The 22,123-nt window shown below is 48.1% G+C and overlaps 1 protein-coding gene across 4 annotated transcripts in view; it reads right to left on the bottom strand.

Annotated features, from left to right (window-relative positions):
• Positions 1 to 22,123, bottom strand: part of LOC137377470 (rho guanine nucleotide exchange factor 6-like) — a 272,593-nt gene that overhangs the window by 240,807 nt on the left and 9,663 nt on the right. For 3 of the 4 annotated variants that reach the window (XM_068047084.1, XM_068047085.1, XM_068047083.1), the window contains exon 2: positions 3,683 to 3,766. The exons of the other annotated variant lie outside the window; for it this stretch is intronic. In XM_068047084.1, the coding sequence (XP_067903185.1) occupies positions 3,683 to 3,766 (84 nt within the window). The remainder of the gene's footprint in view (positions 1 to 3,682; positions 3,767 to 22,123) is intronic. 4 annotated transcript variants of the gene reach the window in all.

Consider the following 22,123-nt stretch of genomic DNA (forward strand, 5'->3'; position numbering starts at 1 on the left):
TGCCTTCCTAATTGCTTGCTGTACCTACAAGTTAACTTTGTGTTTCGTGCACAAGGACACCAACAGTTAATAGTTTCTCACCATTTAAAAAAATTCTGCTTTTCTATCCTTCCTGCCAAAGTGAATAACCTCACACTTCCCCACATTATACTCCACCTTTTCTTTTATCCTTTCATGGGATGTGGGCATCGCTGGCAAAGCCGACCAGGGCTGGAATAATGTCACCAGGGCTGGAATAATCAAACCAGGGCTGGAATAATCAAACCAGGGCTGGAATAATCAAACCAGCGCTGGAATATTGTCACCAGAGCTGGAATAATCGGCCCAGGGCTGGAATAATCGGCCCAGGGCTGGAATATTGTCACCAGGGCTGGAATAATCGGCCCAGGGCTGGAATAATCGGCCCAGGGCTGGAATATTGTCACCAGGGCTGGAATAATCGGCCCAGGGCTGGAATAATCGGCCCAGGGCTGGAATATTGTCATCAGGGCTGGAATAATCGGACCAGGGCTGGAATATTGTCACCAGGGCTGGAATAATCGGACCAGGGCTGGAATAATCGGACCAGGGCTGGAATAATCGGACCAGGGCTGGAATATTGTCACCAGGGCTGGAATATTGTCACCAGGGCTGGAATAATCGGACCAGGGCTGGAATAATCGGACCAGGGCTGGAATAATCTGACCAGGGCTGGAATAATCGGACCAGGGCTGGAATATTGTCACCAGGGCTGGAATAATCTGACCAGGGCTGGAATAATCTGACCAGGGCCGGAATAATCGGACCAGGGCCGGAATAATCGGACCAGGGCCGGAATAATCGGACCAGGGCCGGAATATTGTCACCAGGGCCGGAATATTGTCACCAGGGCCGGAATATTGTCACCAGGGCTGGAATAATCAGACCAGGGCTGGAATATTGTCGCCAGGGCTGGAATAATCGGACCAGGGCTGGAATAATCTGACCAGGGCTGGAATATTCTGACCAGGGCTGGAATATTCTGACCAGGGCTGGAATATTGTCACCAGGGCTGGAATAATCGGACCAGGGCTGGAATAATCGGACCAGGGCTGGAATAATCGGACCAGGGCCGGAATAATCGGACCAGGGCCGGAATAATCGGACCAGGGCCGGAATATTGTCACCAGGGCCGGAATATTGTCACCAGGGCCGGAATATTGTCACCAGGGCCGGAATATTGTCACCAGGGCCGGAATATTGTCACCAGGGCCGGAATATTGTCACCAGGGCCGGAATAATCAGACCAGGGCTGGAATATTGTCGCCAGGGCTGGAATATTGTCGCCAGGGCTAGAATAATCGGACCAGGGCTGGAATATTCTGACCAGGGCTGGAATAATCTGACCAGGGCTGGAATAATCTGACCAGGGCCGGAATAATCTGACCAGGGCCGGAATAATCTGACCAGGGCCGGAATAATCGGACCAGGGCCGGAATAATCGGACCAGGGCCGGAATATTGTCACCAGGGCCGGAATATTGTCACCAGGGCCGGAATATTGTCACCAGGGCCGGAATATTGTCACCAGGGCTGGAATAATCGGACCAGGGCTGGAATAATCGGACCAGGGCTGGAATAATCGGACCAGGGCTGGAATATTGTCACCAGGGCTGGAATAATCTGACCAGGGCTGGAATATTCTGACCAGGGCTGGAATATTCTGACCAGGGCTGGAATATTCTGACCAGGGCTGGAATATTGTCACCAGGGCTGGAATAATCTGACCAGGGCTGGAATATTCTGACCAGGGCTGGAATATTCTGACCAGGGTTGGAATATTGTCTCCAGGGCTGGAATATTGTCTCCAGGGCTGGAATATTGTCACCAGGGCTGGAATATTCTGACCAGGGCTGGAATATTCTGACCAGGGCTGGAATATTCTGACCAGGGCTGGAATATTGTCACCAGGGCTGGAATTATCGGACCAGGGCTGGAATTATCGGACCAGGGCTGGAATTATCGGACCAGGGCTGGAATTATCGGACCAGGGCTGGAATTATCGGACCAGGGCTGGAATATTCGGACCAGGGCTGGAATATTCGGACCAGGGCTGGAATATTCGGACCAGGGCTGGAATATTGTCACCAGGGCTGGAATATTGTCACCAGGGCTGGAATATTGTCACCAGGGCTGGAATATTGTCACCAGGGCTGGAATATTCTGACCAGGGCTGGAATATTGTCACCAGGGCTGGAATATTGTCACCAGGGCTGGAATATTGTCACCAGGGCTGGAATATTGTCACCAGGGCTGGAATATTCGGACCAGGGCTGGAATTATCGGACCAGGGCTGGAATTATCGGACCAGGGCTGGAATATTCGGACCAGGGCTGGAATATTCGGACCAGGGCTGGAATATTCGGACCAGGGCTGGAATATTCGGACCAGGGCTGGAATATTCGGACCAGGGCTGGAATTATCGGACCAGGGCTGGAATTATCGGACCAGGGCTGGAATATTCGGACCAGGGCTGGAATATTCGGACCAGGGCTGGAATATTCGGACCAGGGCCGGAATATTGTCACCAGGGCCGGAATATTGTCACCAGGGCCGGAATATTGTCACCAGGGCTGGAATAATCGGACCAGGGCTGGAATAATCGGACCAGGGCTGGAATAATCGGACCAGGGCTGGAATATTGTCACCAGGGCTGGAATAATCTGACCAGGGCTGGAATATTCTGACCAGGGCTGGAATATTCTGACCAGGGCTGGAATATTGTCACCAGGGCTGGAATAATCTGACCAGGGCTGGAATATTCTGACCAGGGCTGGAATATTCTGACCAGGGCTGGAATATTCTGACCAGGGCTGGAATATTGTCTCCAGGGCTGGAATATTGTCACCAGGGCTGGAATATTCTGACCAGGGCTGGAATATTCTGACCAGGGCTGGAATATACTGACCAGGGCTGGAATATTGTCACCAGGGCTGGAATTATCGGACCAGGGCTGGAATTATCGGACCAGGGCTGGAATTATCGGACCAGGGCTGGAATATTCGGACCAGGGCTGGAATATTGTCACCAGGGCTGGAATATTGTCACCAGGGCTGGAATATTCTGACCAGGGCTGGAATATTCTGACCAGGGCTGGAATATTCTGACCAGGGCTGGAATATTGTCACCAGGGCTGGAATATTGTCACCAGGGCTGGAATATTCGGACCAGGGCTGGAATTATCGGACCAGGGCTGGAATTATCGGACCAGGGCTGGAATTATCGGACCAGGGCTGGAATATTCGGACCAGGGCTGGAATATTCGGACCAGGGCTGGAATATTCGGACCAGGGCTGGAATTATCGGACCAGGGCTGGAATATTCGGACCAGGGCTGGAATATTCGGACCAGGGCTGGAATATTCGGACCAGGGCTGGAATAATCTGACCAGGGCTGGAATATTGTCACCAGGGCTGGAATAATCGGACCAGGGCTGGAATATTGTCACCAGGGCTGGAATATTCGGACCAGGGCTGGTTTGCGAGGCCTGGGGCCGGTGGAGATGCCGGTGTTTTCTGAGCTGGAGAGTCTTTACCTTCCCCCGGGCCCCGGCTCTCGGGTGTCTGCCCCCCCGGGCCCCGGGCCCCGGCTCTCGGGTGTCTGCCCCCCCCCCCCGGGCCCCGGCTCTCGGGTGTCTGCCCCCCCGGGCCCCCCTGCTCACTCACCTCGATGTGAAGCGCTGAGCAGCCGCGCAGGAATTCCCGGATATTTCCGCAGGTTTCACTCTCGGTTTTCGGCTCCGGACAAACCTGCGGCAGAAAGAGAGACGGGATCAGAAACACCGGGATCAGAAACACCGGGATCGGGAAAACCGGGATCAGAAACACCGGGATCAGAAACACCGGGATCAGAAACACCGGGATCGGGAAAACCGGGATCAGAAACACCGGGATCAGAAACACCGGGATCAGAAACACCGGGATCAGAGAAACGCCGGGATCGGGAAACGCCGGGATCGGGAAAACCGGGATCAGAAACACCGGGATCAGAAACACCGGGATCAGAAACACCGGGATCAGAGAAACGCCGGGATCGGGAAACGCCGGGATCGAGAAACACCGGGATCAGAAACACCGGGATCAGAGAAACGCCGGGATCGGGAAACGCCGGGATCGAGAAACACCGGGATGGGGAAACCGGGATCAGAAACACCGGGATCAGAAACACCGGGATCAGGGAAACGCCGGGATCGGGAAACACCGGGATCGAGAAACACCGGGATCAGAAACACCGGGATCAGAAACACCGGGATCGGGAAACGCCGGGATCGGGAAACACCGGGATGGGGAAACCGGGATCAGAAACACCGGGATCAGAAACACCGGGATCGGGAAACGCCGGGATCGGGAAACGCCGGGATCGGGAAACGCCGGGATCGGGAAAACCAGGATCAGAAACACCGGGATCAGAAACACCGGGATCAGAAACACCGGGATCAGAAACACCGGGATCAGGGAAACGCCGGGATCGAGAAACACCGGGATCGGGGAAACGCCGGGATCGAGAAACACCGGGATCGGGGAAACCGGGATCAGAAACACCGGGATCGGGAAAACCGGGATCAGAAACACCGGGATCGAGAAACACCGGGATCAGAAAACACCGGGATCAGAAAACACCGGGATCGAGAAACACCGGGATCGGGAAACACCGGGATCAGGGAAACCGGGATCAGGGAAACCGGGATCAGGGAAACCAGAATCAGAAACACCGGGATCAGGGCAACTGGGATCAGAAATACTAGGATCAGGGAAACTGGGATCAGAACCACCGGGATCAGGAAAACCGATATCAGGAACCCGGGATCAGAAGCACCGGGATCAGAAGCACCAGGATCAGAAGCACCGGGATCAGAAGCACCGGGATCAGGGAAACCGGGATCAGGGAAACCGGGATCAGGGAAACCGGGATCAGGGAAACCGGGATCAGGGAAACCGGGATCAGGGAAACCGGGATCAGGGAAACAGTGGGATCAGAAACAGTGGGATCGGGAAACACCGGGATCGGGAAACACCGGGATCGGGAAACACCGGGATCGGGAAACACCGGGATCGGGAAACACCGATCAGGGAAACGGGTATCAGAAACACCGGGATCGGGAAACAGAGATCAGAAACACCAGGATCGGGGCAACCAGGAACAGTGAAACCGGGATCAGAAAACCCAGGAACAACTAAACTGGGAACAGAAACACCGGGATCAGAAAAACCTTATCAGGGAAACTGGGATCAGAAAAACTGGGAACAAGGTAACCCGGAACAGGGAAACCAGGAACAGAAACACTGAATTAGAATTAGAACATTACAGCCCACAAACAGCAATGGGATAGAGCACTGGTTCGGCCTCACCTGGAGTACTGCGTGCAGTTCGGGGCGTCAGACTTTAGGAAAGATGTGAAGGTATTGGAGAAAGTGCAAAAAAGGTTCATAAGAATGGTTCCAGGGATGACAAACCTCAGTTACGTGGATAGATTGGAGAAGTTGGGACTGTCTGAAGAAGAGAAGATTAAGAGATTTGATAGAGGTGTTCAGAATCATGAGGGGTCTGGACAGAGCAGATAGAGAGAAACCATTCCGATTGGTGGAGGGATCGAGAACAAGAGGGAACAGATTTAAGATGATTGGCAAAAGAAGCAACGGTGACATGGGGAAAAACATTTTCATGCAGTGATTGGTTAGGATCTGCAATGCACTGTCTGAGAGTGTGGTGGAGGCAGGTTCAGTGTGTGTTTAGGATCTGGAATGCACTGTCTGAGAGTGTGGTGGAGGCAGGTTCAGTCAGTGATTAGGATCTGGAATGCACTGTCTGACAGTGTGGTGGAGGCAGGCTCAGTGAGTGTTTAGGATCTGGAATGCACTGTCTGAGAGTGTGGTGGAGGCAGGTTCAGTCAGTGATTAGGATCTGGAATGCACTGTCTGAGAGTGTGGTGGAGGCAGGTTCAGTGAGTGTTTAGGATCTGGAATGCACTGTCTGACAGTGTGGTGGAGGCAGGTTCAGTGAGTGTTTAGGATCTGGCATGCACTGTCTGAGAGTGTGGTGGAGGCAGGTTCAGTGAGTGTTGAGGATCTGGAATGTACTGTCTGAGTGTGGTGGAGGCAGGTTCAGTGAGTGTTTAGGATCTGGAATGCACTGTCTGAGAGTGTGGTGGAGGCAGGTTCAGTGAGTGTTTAGGATCTGGAATGTACTGTCTGAGTGTGGTGGAGGCAGGTTCAGTGAGTGTTTAGGATCTGGAATGCACTGTCTGACAGTGTGGTGGAGGCAGGTTCAGTGTGTGTTTTGGATCTGGAATACACTGTCTGAGAGTGTGGTGGAGGCAGGTTCAGTGAGTGTTTAGGATCTGGAATGCACTGTCTGAGAGTGTGGTGGAGGCAGGTTCAGTGAGTGTTTAGGATCTGGAATGCACTGTCTGAGAGTGTGGTGGAGGCAGGTTCAGTGAGTGTTTAGGATCTGGAATGCACTCTCTGAGAGTGTGGTGGAGGCAGGTTCAGTGAGTGTTTAGGATCTGGAATGCACTGTCTGAGAGTGTGGTGGAGGCAGGTTCAGTGAGTGTTTAGGATCTGGAATGCACTGTCTGACAGTGTGGTGGAGGCAGGTTCAGTGAGTGTTTAGGATCTGGAATGCACTGTCTGACAGTGTGGTGGAGGCAGGTTCAGTGAGTGTTTAGGATCTGGAATGCACTGTCTGAGAGTGTGGTGGAGGCAGGTTCAGTGAGTGTTTAGGATCTGGAATGCACTGTCTGAGAGTGTGGTGGAGGCAGGTTCAGTGAGTGTTTAGGATCTGGAATGCACTGTCTGAGAGTGTGGTGGAGGCAGGTTCAGTGAGTGTTTAGGATCTGGAATGCACTGTCTGAGAGTGCGGTGGAGGCAGGTTCAGTGAGTGTTTAGGATCTGGAATGCACTGTCTGAGAGTGTGGTGGAGGCAGGTTCGGTGAGTGTTTAGGATCTGGAATGCACTGTCTGAGAGTGTGGTGGAGGCAGGTTCAGTGAGTGTTTAGGATCTGGAATGCACTGCCTGAGAGTGTGGTGGAGGCAGGTTCAGTGTGTGTTTTGGATCTGGAATACACTGTCTGAGAGTGTGGTGGAGGCAGGTTCAGTGAGTGTTTAGGATCTGGAATGCACTGTCTGAGAGTGTGGTGGAGGCAGGTTCAGTGAGTGTTTAGGATCTGGAATGCACTGTCTGAGAGTGTGGTGGAGGCAGGTTCAGTGAGTGTTTAGGATCTGGAATGCACTGTCTGAGAGTGTGGTGGAGGCAGGTTCAGTGAGTGTTTAGGATCTGGAATGCACTGTCTGAGAGTGTGGTGGAGGCAGGTTCAGTGAGTGTTTAGGATCTGGAATGCACTGTCTGACAGTGTGGTGGAGGCAGGTTCAGTCAGTGATTCGGATCTGGAATGCACTGTCTGAGAGTGTGGTGGAGGCAGGTTCAGTGAGTGTTTAGGATCTGGAATGCACTGTCTGAGAGTGTGGTGGAGGCAGATTCAGTGAGTGTTTAGGATCTGCAATGCACTGTCTGAGAGTGTGGTGGAGGCAGGTTCACTGAGTGTTTAGGATCTGGAATGCACTGTCTGACAGTGTGGTGGAGGAAGGTTCAGTGAGTGTTTAGGATCTGGAATGCACTGTCTGAGAGTGTGGTGGAGGCAGGTTCAGTGAGTGTTTAGGATCTGGAATGCACTGTCTGAGAGTGTGGTGGAGGCAGGTTCAGTGAGTGTTTAGGATCTGGAATGCACTGTCTGAGAGTGTGGTGGAGGCAGGTTCAGTGAGTGTTTAGGATCTGGAATGCACTGTCTGAGAGTGTGGTGGAGGCAGGTTCAGTGAGTGTTTAGGATCTGGAATGCACTGTCTGAGAGTGTGGTGGAGGCAGGTTCAGTGAGTGTTTCGGATCTGGAATGCACTGTCTGAGAGTGTGGTGGAGGCAGTTTCAGTGAGTGTTTAGGATCTGGAATGCACTGTCTGAGAGTGTGGTGGAGGCAGGTTCAATGAGTGTTTAGGATCTGGAATGCACTGTCTGAGAGTGTGGTGGAGGCAGGTTCAGTGAGTGTTTAGGATCAGGAATGCACTGTCTGAGAGTGTGGTGGAGGCAGGTTCAGTGAGTGTTTAGGATCTGGAATGCACTGTCTGAGAGTGTGGTGGAGGCAGGTTCAGTGAGTGTTTAGGATCTGGAATGCACTGTCTGACAGTGTGGTGGAGGCAGGTTCAGTGAGTGTTTAGGATCTGGAATGCACTGTCTGAGAGTGTGGTGGAGGCCGGTTCATATGAACATACGAATTAGGAGCAGGAGTAGGCCACTCGGTCCCTCGAGCCTGCTCCACCATTTAATAAGATCATGGCTGATCTGATTGTAACCTCAACTCCACATTCCCACCTACTCCTGATAACCTTTCACCCCTTGCTTATCGAGAATCTATCTCCCTCTGCCTTAAAAATATTCAAAGACTCTGCTTCTACCGACTTTTGAGGAAGAGAATTCCAAAGATTCATGACCCTCTGAGAGAAAACATTTCTCTTCATCTCTGTCTTAAATGGGTGACCCCTTATTTTTAAACAGTGACCCCTAGTTCTAGATTCTCCCACAAGAGGAAACATCCTTTCCACATCCACCCTGTCTAGACCCCTCAGGATCTTATATGTTTCAATCAAGTTGCCTCTTACTCTTCTATATTCCAGCGGATACAAGCCTAGCCTGTCCAATCTTTCCTCGTAAGACAGCCCGCCCATTCCAGGTATTAGTCCAGTAAACCTTCTCTGAACTGCTTCCAACGCATTTACATCCTTCCTTAAATTAGCAGACCATTACTGTGCACGGTACTCCAGATGTGATCTCACCAATGCCCTGTATAGCTGAAGCATAACCTCCCCACTTTTGTAAAAGCAAAATACTGCAGATGCTGGCAATCTGAAATAAAAACAAGAAATGCTGGAAATACTCAGCAGGTCTGGCAGCATCTATGGAGAGAGAAGCAGAGTTAGCGTTTCAGGTAGGTGATCCTTCATCAGAACTGGCAAATATTAGAAATGTAAAAGGTTTTCAGGAAGTAAAGCGGGGGTGGGGCAAGAGATCACAAAAGAGAAGGTGTTGATAGGACAAGGTCACAGAGAATAACTGACCAGAAGGTCATGGAGCAAAAGGCAAACAGTATGTTAATGGTGTGGTGAAAGACAAAGCGTTCGTACAGGGAGGGTGTGAATAGACTGTAAAATGAACAGCCCTGGCTTCAGCACAAACATAAAAAAACAAAAACAGTGGGTAGGCACAGTAGAAACAAACTAAACAAACTAAAGTAAAATAAACAAAGCAAAAATAACTAAAAATAAAAAGGGGATCCCGTCACACTCTGAAATTATTGAACTCGATGTTCAGTCGGGTAGACTATAGTGTGCCTAGTCGGTAAATGAGATGCTGTTCCTCAAGCTTGCGTTGATGTTCACTGGAACACTGCAGCAATCCCAGGACAGAGATGTGAGCATGAGAGCAGGGGGGGGGGGGTTGAAATGGCAAGCAACCGGAAGCTCGGGGTCATGCTTTTGGAATGAATGGAGGTGTTCCACAAAGGGTCATCCTATCTGCGCTTGGTCTCCCCAATGTAGAGGAGACCACATTGTGAGCAGCGAATACAGTACACTACATTGAAAGAAGTACAAGTAAATCGCTGATTCACCTGGAAGGAGTGTTTGGGGCCTGGGATAGTGAGGAGAGAGGAGCTAAATGGGCAGGTATTACTTTTGTATTCAATTCCCCTCGCAATAAATTATAACATTTTATTAGCTTTCCTAATTACTTGCTGAATTGAAGTATTCAAGTGGAATTTGGATTGTTGTCAGAAAATAAAGAAGGTGCAGGGCTACAGGGAGAAGGCCGTAGAGTGTTAAAGGTCTGCAATGGAAACCCGACCGAGCCCGAATGCCGGACCCGGAAGTGCGACCCAACCCGACCCCAAAGGGACCCGACGACATGTGTCGGGTTCGGATCAGGTCGGGGCGCACTTCCGGGTCCGGCATTCGGGCTCGGTCGGGTTTCCATTGCAGACCTTTATAGAGTGGCACTAGGTAAATTGCTCTTTGGGAGAGCCAGCAGAGACACAATGGGCTGAATGGCCTCCTTCTGTGTTTTAACAATTCTGTGATAATGATCAGATAATCTGCTTCTGTTATGTTGATTTCAGAATAAATATTGACCAGGACACTGGGGAAACTCCCTTGTTCTTCAAAATAGTGCCATGAGATCTTTTCCGTCCACCTGAGAGAGCAGACGGACCCTCAGGTTAACATCTAATCTGAAAGACAGCACCTCCAACAGTGCAGCACTCCCTCAATACTGCACTAGAAGTGTTAGCTCAGATTACGTGCACAAGTCTCCGGAGTGAGATTGAACCCACAACTTTCCGACTCAGAGGTGACAGTGTTACCCACTGAGCCATAGCTGGCCCCTGTAGAGGGGAAACTTGTGCTCCTTGACTTATCAATGCCAAAGAGTCATCCAGGCCTACAGAAGCTGCTTTCACAGTTATTCTATCACCCGTCTGTACAAGCCACCCCCAAACAGGATGAAAAGTACGGCAGTCCGAACAAAAAGGCACAACTTGCACACCTGTTGCTGGACGTTGGGCTATGACCTCTGCTGGACAATGCACATTCATTGACATGAGGCTGAGGTAGCTTTGTGCTCCGCTGTGATACCGCCAATATCAAATAATCTGCTCATATTCACATTTTCTTTCTTGTTTGGTTATTTATGTATTGGTTTGCAAGTCCAGGTCCTGCGAGGTCTTTGCACTAATATTGGTGTAACCTCAGTCTGTTTGCAGTGCCATGAGACATAGTGTCATAGAGTTATACAGCACAGGACAGGCCCTTCGGCCCATCGTGTCCGTGCCGGCCATCAAGCACCTAACTATTCTAATCCCATTTTCCAGCATTTGGCCCGTAGCCTTGTATGCTCTGGCATTTCAAGTGCTCATCTAAATACTTCTTAAATGGTGTGAGGGTTCCTGCCTCTACCACCTCTTCAGGCAGTGCATTGAATTGAGGGACTAATGAATATGAGAACTGCATCAGCCCAGGATGAGGGCCAGACAGTCTGTGTGTAATGCTGGGTCTGAGGGAAGAGAAACCAGAAGAAAATTGTTTACAGAGAGAGAGCTTGTGCACAGCAAAGTTGGGCAAGTAACAAAGTTTAATTGTGTGTGTGTCTGTGCGTATTAAACTGACTGAGGGATAATATCATGAGATGACTGCCTGGGGGAATTGTTTGGACCATACTGGATATTTCACGATGGTGAAATTATGAAATAGTCTGGACTGAAATGAATCACAGAATGGTTACAGCAGAGGAGGAGGCCATTCATCCCGGCATATTCATGCCAGCTCTCTGCAAGAGCAACTCACCTAGTCCCACTCCCCCACCTTTTCCCAGTAGCACCGCAAATTTTTTCTCCCCAGATAATTATCCAGTTCTCTTTTGAAAGCCTCGATTGAATCTGCCTCCACCACAATTTCAGGCAGTGCATTCCAGATCCTGACCACACTCTACGTACAAAAATTTTTCCTCATTGTTGCCGTTGCTTCTTTTGCCAATCACCTTAAATCAGTGTTCTCTGGCTCTCAACCCTTCCGCCAATGGGAACAGTTTATCTCTATCGACTCTGTCCCGACTCCTCATGCTTTTGAAAACCTCTATCAAATCGCCTCTTACCCTTTTCTTCTCCAAGGAAAACAGCCCCAGCTTCTCCAATCTGTCTTCTTAACTGAAGTTCCTCATCCCTGGAACCATTCTTGTGAAACTTTTCTGCACCCTCTCTAATGCCCTTACAACCTTCTGGAAGTGTGGTGCCACAACCTTGACATAATACTCCAGTTGAGGCCAAACCAGTGTTTTACACAGGTTTATCATAACTTCCTTGATTTTGTGCTCTATGCCACTATTTATAAATCCCAGGATCCCGTATGCTTTAACTGCTTTCTCAACCTGCCCTGCAATCTTCAATGGTTTATGCAAATACACCCCCAGGTGTATTTTAGAATTGTATCCTTTATTTTATATTGCCTTTCCTTGTTCTTCCTATCAAAAGGAATCACTTTACATTTTTCTGCATTAAATTTCATCTGCCATTTGTCTGCCCATTCCACCTTTGTCCTCCAGAAGTCTATCTTTATCCTCCTCACAGTTCACAATACTTCCAAGTTTTCTGTCATCCACAAATTTTGAAATTGTGCCCTGTACACCTTAGTCTAGGTCATTAATATATATCAAGAAAAGCAGGGGTCCTAACACCGACCCCTGGGGAACCCCACCATATACCTTCCTCCAGTCTGAGAAACAACCGTTCACAACTACTCTCTGTTTCCTGTCACTTGGTCAATTTCGTATCCATGCTGCTACTGTCTCTTTTATTCCATGGGCTTTAACTTTGTTGACAAGTCTGTTATGTGGCACTTTAACAAATGCCTTTTGCAAGTTCATGTACACCACATTAACTGCATCATCCTCAACAAACTTCTCTGTTATCTCATCAAAAAACTCAATTAAATTAGTTAGTCATGATTTACCCTCAACAAAATCCGTCCTGGCTTTCCTTAACTAATCCACATTTGTCCAAGTGACTATAAATTTTGTCCCGAATTATCATTTCCAAAAGCTTTCCCACCACCGAGGTTAAACTGACTGGCCTGTAGTTGCTGGGTTTCTCCTCATACCCTTTTTTGAACAAGGGTGTAATATTTGCAGTTCTCCACTCTGGCACCACTCCTGTATCTGAGGAGGATTGGAAGATTATGGTCAGTGCCTCCGCAATTTCCACCCTTACTTCCCTCAGTATCCTCGGATGCATCTGATCCAGTCCTGTTGGCTTATCAACTTTAAGTACAGACAGCTTTTCTAATACCTCCTCTATCAATTTTCAGCCCATTCAGTATCTCAACTACCTCCTCTTTCACTATAACTTTGGCAGCATCTTCTTCTTGGTAAAGACAGATGCAAAGTACTCATTTGGCACCTCAGCCGTGCCCTCTGCCTCCATCTGTAAACCCCCTTTTAGGTCCATAAATGGCCCCACTCCTCCTTTTAGCACCCTTTATTCATATGCTTATAGAAGACTTTTAGATTCCCTTTTATGTTCGCTTCCAGTCTCTTCTCATGCTCTCTCTTTGCTTCTCTTATTTGTTTTCTCACTTCCTCTCTGAACCTTCCATATTCAGCCTGGTTCTCAACTGTACTATGACATCTGTCATATGCAGCCTTTCTCTGCTTCATCTCAATTTCAGTTTCATCATCCAGGGAGCTCTGGATTTGTTTGCTTTACCTTGCCCCCTCGTGGGAATATACCTTGACTGTACCCAATCTATCTCCTCTTTAAAGACAGCCCATTGTTCAGTTACAGTTTTGCCTTCAATCTTTGATTCCAATTTACCTGGGCCTGATCTGTTCTCACTCTACTGAAGTTGGCCGCGCCCGCCCACCTCCCCCCCCCCCCCATTAATTATCTTTACTCTGAATTCTCCTTGTCCTTTTCCATAGCTAACCTAAACCTTATGATGCTATGATCACTGTCCCCTAAATGTTCCCCTAGTGACACTTGATCCACATAGAACCACGGAATGACTCACCTCATTCCCCAGAACCAGATCCAGCAAAGCCTCCTTCCTCATTGGACTGGAAACATTTTGCTGTAGAAAATTCTCCTAAACACACTCTAGAAACTCCTGCCCCTCTCTGCCCTTTAAACTGTTACTATCCCAGTCTATATTAGGATAATTAAAGTTCCCCATTGTAAATACTCTATAATTATTGCACCTCTCTGTAATTTCCTTGCAAATTTGTTCCTCTATATCTTTCCCACTAGTTGGTGGCCTATAGAATACACCCAGTAGTGTAATGGTATCTCTGTGTTTCTTACCTCTAACCAAATAGAATCTGTCCTTGACCCCTCTACACCATCCTTTCTCTCCAATATTGTAATATTCTCCTTCATCAATACTGCTACCCCTCCTCCTTTCCTTCCTTCCCTTGTATCCAGGAATATTTAGTATCCAGTCCTGCCCTTTTTTGAGCCAGGTCTCCCATTATCATCACAACATCATATTTCCATGTGGCTACGTGCGCCTGCAGCTCACCAACCTTATTTACCACACTCCACGCACTCACATACATGCACAGTAAACCTAATTTCGACCTTATTACACTTCCTCTTACACTGACCTCACTTAATGCCTTTTCTACTCTAGTGCTTTCTGTCTCTCCCAATTCTTTGTGCATCTTGGTTTTCCTCTCTAATACTATCTCATGGTTCCCATACCCCTGACAAGTTAGTTTAAACCCTCCCCAATAGCACTAGCAAATCGCTCCGCAAGGATATTGGTCCCAATTCAGGTGCAACCCGTCCGGCCTGTGCAAGTCCCATCTCACCCAGAACTGGTCCCAATGTCGCAGGAATCTAAAGCCCTCCCTCCTGCACCATATCTCCAGCCACACATTCATCTGCTCTATCCTCCTATTTCTATACTCACTTGCGTGAGATACTGGGTGCATTCCAGAGATTACTACCTTTGAGGTCCTGCTTGCTAATTTCTTTCCTAGCTTCCTAAACTCTGCCTGCAGGACCTCATCCCTCTTTCTACCTCTGTCATTAGTACCGTGATGGACCACGACTGCTGGCTGTTTACCCTCCCCCCCGCCCCCCCACCAGGGTGCTCTGCAGCCACTCAGTGACATCCTTGACCCCGGCACCAGGGAGGTAACACACCATCCTGGATTCACGCATGTCTGTTCCCATAAATATAGAATCCCCTATCACTGTTGCTTTCCCAATCTTCCTCCTGCTGCCCTGCCCCCACCAGTGCAGCTAAGCCAATCGTGGTGCTGTGTCTCTGGCTGCACTCCCCAGAAGAACCATCACTCTCACCAGTACTCAGAGCTGAATACTGATTGGCGAATGAGTTGTACTCAGGGGTTTCCTGCGCTAACTGCCTGGTCCTTCTTGACTGTCTGGCAACCACCCATTCCCTCTCTGCCTGCATACCCTTAAGCTGTGGGTGACGACATCTATAAGCATGCTATCCAATGCTACAGCATTGATCTTCTACTGTGACAATTTAACACTGGTATGCGTGCCTGGCATTGTGCTAATTTCATAAAAACCTTCCAGACAAAAACTGCAACACGCCTTTTGTCAAAGATCCCGATTAGAATCCCATATATTGTCCTGCCATTTAAAATTAGCAACCATTTAGCACACCCCGCAAGGTTCCACAAACAGCAATGTGTTAACAGCCAGATCATCTGTTTTTGTGAAGTTGGTTGAGGGATAAATATTGGCCAGGACACTGGGGAGAACTCCCCTATTCATGTTCAAAATACTGCTGTGGGACCTTTTACATCCACCTGAGAGAGCAGACAGTGCCTCAGTTAATGTCTTATCAAACAGACAGAACCACCGACAGTGCAGCACTCCCTCAGTACTGACCCTCTGACAGTGCAGCACTCCCTCAGTACTGACCATCTGACAGTGCAGCACTCCCTCAGTACTGACCATCTGACAGTGCAGCACTCCCTCAGTACTGACCCTCTGACAGTACAGCACTCCCTCAGTACTGACCCTCCAACAATGCAGCACTCCCTCAGTACTGACTCTCCGACAGTGCAGCACTCCCTCAGTACTGACCCTCCAACAATGCAGCACTCCCTCAGTACTGACCCTCCGACAGTACAGCACTCCCTCAGTACTGACCCTCTGACAGTACAGCACTCCCTCAGTATTGACTCTCCGACAGTGCAGCACTCCCTCAGTACTGACTCTCCGACAGTGCAGCACTCCCTCAGTACTGACTCTCCGACAGTGCAGCACTCCCTCAGTACTGACCCTCCGACAGTGCAGCACTCCCTCAGTACTGACTCTCCGACAGTGCAGCACTCCCTCAGTACTGACCCTCCGACAGTGCAGCACTCCCTCAGTGCTGACCCTCCGACAGTGCAGCACTCCCTCAGTGCTGACCCTTCGACAGTGCAGCACTCCCTCAGTACTGACCTTCCGACAGTGCAGCACTCCCTCAGTACTGACCCTCCGACAGTGCAGCACTCCCTCAGTACTGACCCTCCAACAGTGCAGCACTCCCTCAGTGCTGACCCTCCGACAGTGCAGCACTCCCTCAGTGCTGACCCTCCGACAGTGCAGCACTCCCTCAGTGCTGACCCTCCGACAGTGCAGCACTCCCTCAGTACTGACCCTCTGACAGTGCAGCACTCCCTCAGTACTGACCCTCTGACAGTGCAGCACTCCCTCAGTACTGACCCTCTGACAGTGCAGCACTCCCTCAGTACTGACCCTCTGACAGTGCAGCACTCCCTCAGTACTGACCCTCCGACAGTGCAGCACTCCCTCTGGTTACTCCTGGCACTGGAAACTCTTTATTTACTCTATCAAAACCATTCATGATTTTGAACACTTTGATTAAATTTCCCTCCTTCCCGTCTCTGCTCCACGGAGAACAATCCCTGTTTCTCCAGTCTCTCCACATAATTGAAGTCCCTCATCCCTGGGACCATTCCGGTAAATCTCCTGTGCACACTCTTTATCTGCTTGAAATTGGAATGAGATTCCACGTAACTGGTAACATTATTCTATTTGTGTTCTGGACACAAATTATTTATGTATTTCAAACATGACAACAATGAAAATTTTTTAAAATCTTTTGAGTCTGACGCACTCTTTGATCTGCTGAATAGTTGCAGACAGGTGGCAATGGAAAGTTGCATCTACACAATGGTAAGCAACAGGAAACTACAACATTTCACAGTATCATAAAGCACTTTCTACCCTTACAAAAGCCTCTGGTACTATCATGACACAGGCACCTCCACTTCACAACTCCCACTTCAAAGCACTTCGACTCCAGGTACTTGCAGGTGGCTCACTGGGTAGTGCTCTTGACTCTGAGTCTGAAAGCTGACGCTCCCAAGGCCAAGGCAGAGAAAATGCTGTCCTGTCAGAGGAGCTGTCAAACTGAGGACATGTCTGCCCTCTCAACTCAGTGTAAAAGGTTCCATGGCACTATTTCAGAGTAGGGGAGTTCTCCCCAGCATCCCAGCCAATATTTATCCCTCAATCAACATCAATGAAACAAAACATCTGGGCATTATCACTTTGCTGTTTGTGGGAGCTTGCTGTGCACAAATTGGCTCCCGCATTTCCGACAATATAACACTTCAAAGGTACTTCACTGGCTGTAAAGTGCTTTGAGGTTGTGAAGGTGATACAGAGATGCAAGTTCTTTATTTTTACCCTGTTCTTTCTATGGCACTAGGAACATAGGACCAGGAGTAGGCCATTCAGCCCATCAAGCCTGCCCTGCCATTCAATATGGTCATGGCTGATCTTCCACTTCAATGCCTTTTTCCCACACTATCCTCACATCCCCTTATGTCATTGGTATTTAGAAATCTGTCAATCTCTGCTTTAAACATACTCAATGACTGAGCTTCCACAGCCCTCTGGGGTAGAGAATTCCAAAGATTCACAACCCACTGAGTAAAGACATTTCTCCTCATCTCTGTCCTAAGTGGCTTGCCCCTTATTTTGAAATTGACTCCCCAACCAGGGGAAACGTCTTACCTGCATCTACCCTGTCTATCCCTTTAAGTATTTTGTAGGTTTCAATCAGATCAGCTCTCATTCTTCAAAACTCTAGAGAATACAGGCCCAGTTTCCCCAATCTCTCTTCATAGGACAGTCCTGCCATCCCAGGAACAAGTCTGGTGAACCTTCGTTGCACTCCCTCTATGGCAATAATATCCTTCCTAAGGTAAGGGGACCAAGACTGCACACAGTACTCCAGGTGCCGTCTAACCAAGGTTCTATACAACTAAAGCAAGACTTCACTACTCCTGTACTCAAATCCTCTTGCGATAAAGGCTGACACACCATTAGCCTTCTAAATTGCTTGCTGCAAATGCATGTGAGCTTTCAGTGACTTATTGACAAGGGCACTAGGTCCCTTTGTACACCTACACTTTCTAATCTCTTACCATTTAAGAAATACTCTGCACATCTGTTCCTCCTACCAAAGTGAATAACCTCACATTTTTCCACATTATATTCCGTCTGCCAAATATTTGCCCACTCACTGAGTCTGTCCAAATCTCCTTGAAGCCGCTTTACATCTTCCTCACAACACACATTCCACCTAGTTTTGTGTCATCCGCGAATTTGGAAATACTACATTTGGTCCTCACATCAAAATCATTGATATATACTATGAACAGCTGGGGTCCAAGCACTGATCCCTGTGGTACCCCACTAGTCACAGCCAGCCAATGCAAGAATGACACAGTTATTCCTACTCTCTGCTTTCTGCCTGTTAACCAATCCTTCATCCAGCCAGTATATTACCTCCTGTCCCATGTGCTTTAATTTTGCTAACCAATCTCCTGTTACAGTAGAACAAAGAACAGTACAGCACAGGAACAGGCCATTCGGCCCTCCAAGCCTGCGCCGATCTTGATGCCTGTCCAAACTAAAACATTCTGCACTTCCGGGGTCCGTATCCCTCTATTCCCATCCTATTCATGTATTTGTCAAGATGTCTCTTAAACATCGCTATCATACCTGCTTCCACCACCTCCCCCGGCAGCAAGTTCCAGGCACTCACCACCCTCTGTGTAAAGAACTTGCCTCGCACATCCCCTCTAAACTTTGCCCCTCGCACCTTAAACCTATGTCCCCTAGTAACTGACTCTTTCACCCTGGGAAAAAGCTTCTGACTATCCACTCTGTCCATGCCGCTCATAACTTTGTAAACCTCTATCATGTCGCCCCTCCACCTCCGTCGTTCCAGTGAAAACAATCTGAGTTTATCCAACCTCTCCTCATAGCTAATGCCCTCCAGACCAGGCAACATCCTGGTAAACCTCCTCTGTACCCTCTCCAAAGCCTCCACGTCCTTCTGGTAGTGTGGCGACCAGAATTGCACGCAATATTCTAAGTGTGGCCTAACTAAAGTTCTGTACAGCTGCAACATGACTTGCCAATTTTTATACTCTATGCCCCGACCGATGAAGGCAAGCATGCTGTATGCCTTCTTGACTACCTTATCCACCTGCGTTGCCACTTTCAGTGACCTGTGGACCTGTACGCCCAGATCTCTCTGCCTGTCAATACTCCTAAGGGTTCTGCCATTTACTGTATACTTCCCACCTGCATTAGACCTTCCAAAATGCATTACCTCACATTTGTCCGGATTAAACTCCATCTGCCATTTCTCCGCCCAAGTCTCCAACCGATCTATATCCTGCTGTATCCTCTGACAATCCTCATCACTATCTGCAACTCCACCAACCTAGGTTATGTTCTATTGTCTCCATTTTCACTGCAAGAGGCCAATGCTGTATCGACCCCACTTCCTTCCCTGCAGTAAAAAAACGCTTCCCCAAATCATACAACTGCTTTCCCAAATGCCTGGTTTATGGCCCCGCATTCTCCACAATATGTCAGCAGCTGTTGGTTTCTTCAACCATTGCCTTACCTCCAATTTTTATTGGCTTGTCCCTTTACTCTCTTCCAACCTGGTCATTCCCTGATGTATAGTCCCCGTATTTCCTCCCTCAAGTCCATGAATGTATGTATCTGGAGCACAACTGGTTTAGGGATCGGTCAACACATTTCAAAGAACTACATCAAGTGCTATTGGACAACACGGTCTTCTGCCAAAACTGCCCACTCCTCCAAAATCATCTTGGAGAACAAAGAGAACCTGAGGCTTCTCTTCTCCACTATCAACTGTCTCCTCAATCCCAACTCTCCTGTCGCCTCTACCCTCAACTCCAATAAGAACAAGGAAATAATGAACTCCTTTGTCATTAAGATTGAGATCCTCTGTTCAGCTACATCTGCTCCTCCTTCCCTCCCCAATTCCCACCAAACCAAACCTCTCCCTGCCACAGCTCTGAACACTGTTTTTCTCCAGTTTCTCTCCTATCTCCCCTCTCCAAGCTCAACTTGTCCACAAGACCAACCTCCAACTACCTTGGCACCATTCTCACCAGCGAACTTCCCTTCCAGGTTCCCTCTCCCTTTCACAACAGTCGACAACATTTCCCTCCTCAGAAAATCCAAACTTGATCTCTTTGCCCCTGCAAACTATTGCCCCATTTTTATTTCCCTTCTCCAAATTTCTTGAACATATTGTCACCTCCCAAATCCATGCCCACTTGTCCCACAAGTTCATGTTTGAATCTCTCCAAGCTGTTTTTTTGTCTCTGCCATGGCACTGAAATGGCCCTAACCAGAGTCACAGAGGGCTTCCTCCATGACAGGTTACCATGGTAAACTATCTCTCCTCATCCTCTACCTCTCTGCAGCCTTTGACACTGTTTCTCACACCATCCACTTTCAGTGCCTTGTCTCCATTGTCCAGCTTTATGGGACTGGTCTATTGGCCACATCTCTACCGCTCCCTGTGTTGTCAGACACTTGTCCAACATCCAGTATTGGATGAGCTGCAGCTTCCTCCAGCTTAAAATGGGAAGATAACATTCATTGTCTTTGGCCCCTGCCACAAATTCCATTCCTTTTCCTGGTCATTATCTCAGGCTGAGCCAGACCTTTCACAATCCCTGTGTCCATGCAAACCCAAACTGAGCTTCCAACCTCATATCCACTCAATCACCAAGACTGCCTACTTCCACCTCCATAACATCCCCCACCTCTGACCCCATTATTCTAACACACTCCTGGCTGGCCTCCCAATCTCCATCAACTTCAGCTGATCTAAAACTCTGCCACCCGTATCCTATCCCACAACAAGTGTTCCTCACTCATCATCCCTCTGCTCACTGACAACATGGCTCTCGACACCTCAATTTTAAAATTCTCAGCCTCATGTTTAAATCCCTTCACCACCTCCCTATCACTGTGATCTCCTCTAGCCCTACAACCCTCCCCATTCCTCTACTCCAGTCTCTTGAATATCTCTCTTCCCTTCACTCCACCACTGGTGGCCGTGCCTTCAGCCACCTAAACCTCATGCACTGGAATCCCTCCCTAAACCCCTCCGCATCTACAGCTCCCTCTCTTTCTTTAAAACCCTCCTCAAAACCCACTACTTTGGCCAAGCTTTGGCTCAGTGTCCATTATTACTTTTTATTATGCATCTTGTGAAGTACCCTGGCATGTTTTTCTACATTAAAGGCACTCTATAAATACAAGTTGTTGTATTAGGGCACACAAATGCAAGCAGTTTTATTAATGGCACTCGTTAAATCAGGGCACTCAATAAATACATGTTGTTGTATTCAAGGCACTCGATAAAGGTGTGTTGTTATTGTATTAAAAGCACCTGATAATGCAAGTTGTTGTTGTATTAAAAGCATGCGATAAATGCAAGTTGTTGTTGTATTAAAGCCACTCGATAATGCAAGTTTTTGTAGTAAAGGCACTTTATAAATGCAAGTTGTTGTTGGATTAAAGGCACTTTGTAAAGGCAAATTATTGTCGTATTAAAGGCACTTTATAAAGGCAAATTGTTGTTGCATTAAAGGCACTCGATAAACGCAGGTTGTTGTTGTATTAAAGGCACTCTATGAATGCAAATTGTTGTTGTATTAAAGGCACTATATAAATGCTTGTTGTTTTTTTATTAATGACACTCTAATGGCAAGTTGTTATATTAGGATACTCGAATGCAAGTTGTTGTATGAAAGGTATGTGATAAATGCAAGTTGTTGTTGTATTAAAGGCAATTTATAAATGAGAGTTTCAAAAGAAAAAGGCCTCAGCATTTCAATATAATAAAATATTCATAGAGGAAACATAACTTTCTCAGTACATCAGTTACCATTAATCGCCAAGTTTTTGTGACAAAATCCTATTCGCTCCGATCAAGTGATCAACTGGATTTATTAACCTCATTCTGTATTATGCTGATTAAGACACAATTCCTTTTCTTTTTGGTGTTGTCTTTGAAGTTACTGAAAACTGTTTTCCATCTCACTGGTAGCTGAGAGTTATTCACTGTTTAATTTTTTTAAAGGTTTCTGACAGGACTGGATGTGAATCCTTAACACTTACATGTCACAAGCGATGCCCGAGTCATAAATATTACTTTTACCTCATTTAGGAGAGAACG

The sequence above is a fragment of the Heterodontus francisci genome, chromosome 15, assembly GCF_036365525.1.
Source record: "Heterodontus francisci isolate sHetFra1 chromosome 15, sHetFra1.hap1, whole genome shotgun sequence".
Classification (NCBI taxonomy): domain Eukaryota; kingdom Metazoa; phylum Chordata; class Chondrichthyes; order Heterodontiformes; family Heterodontidae; genus Heterodontus; species Heterodontus francisci.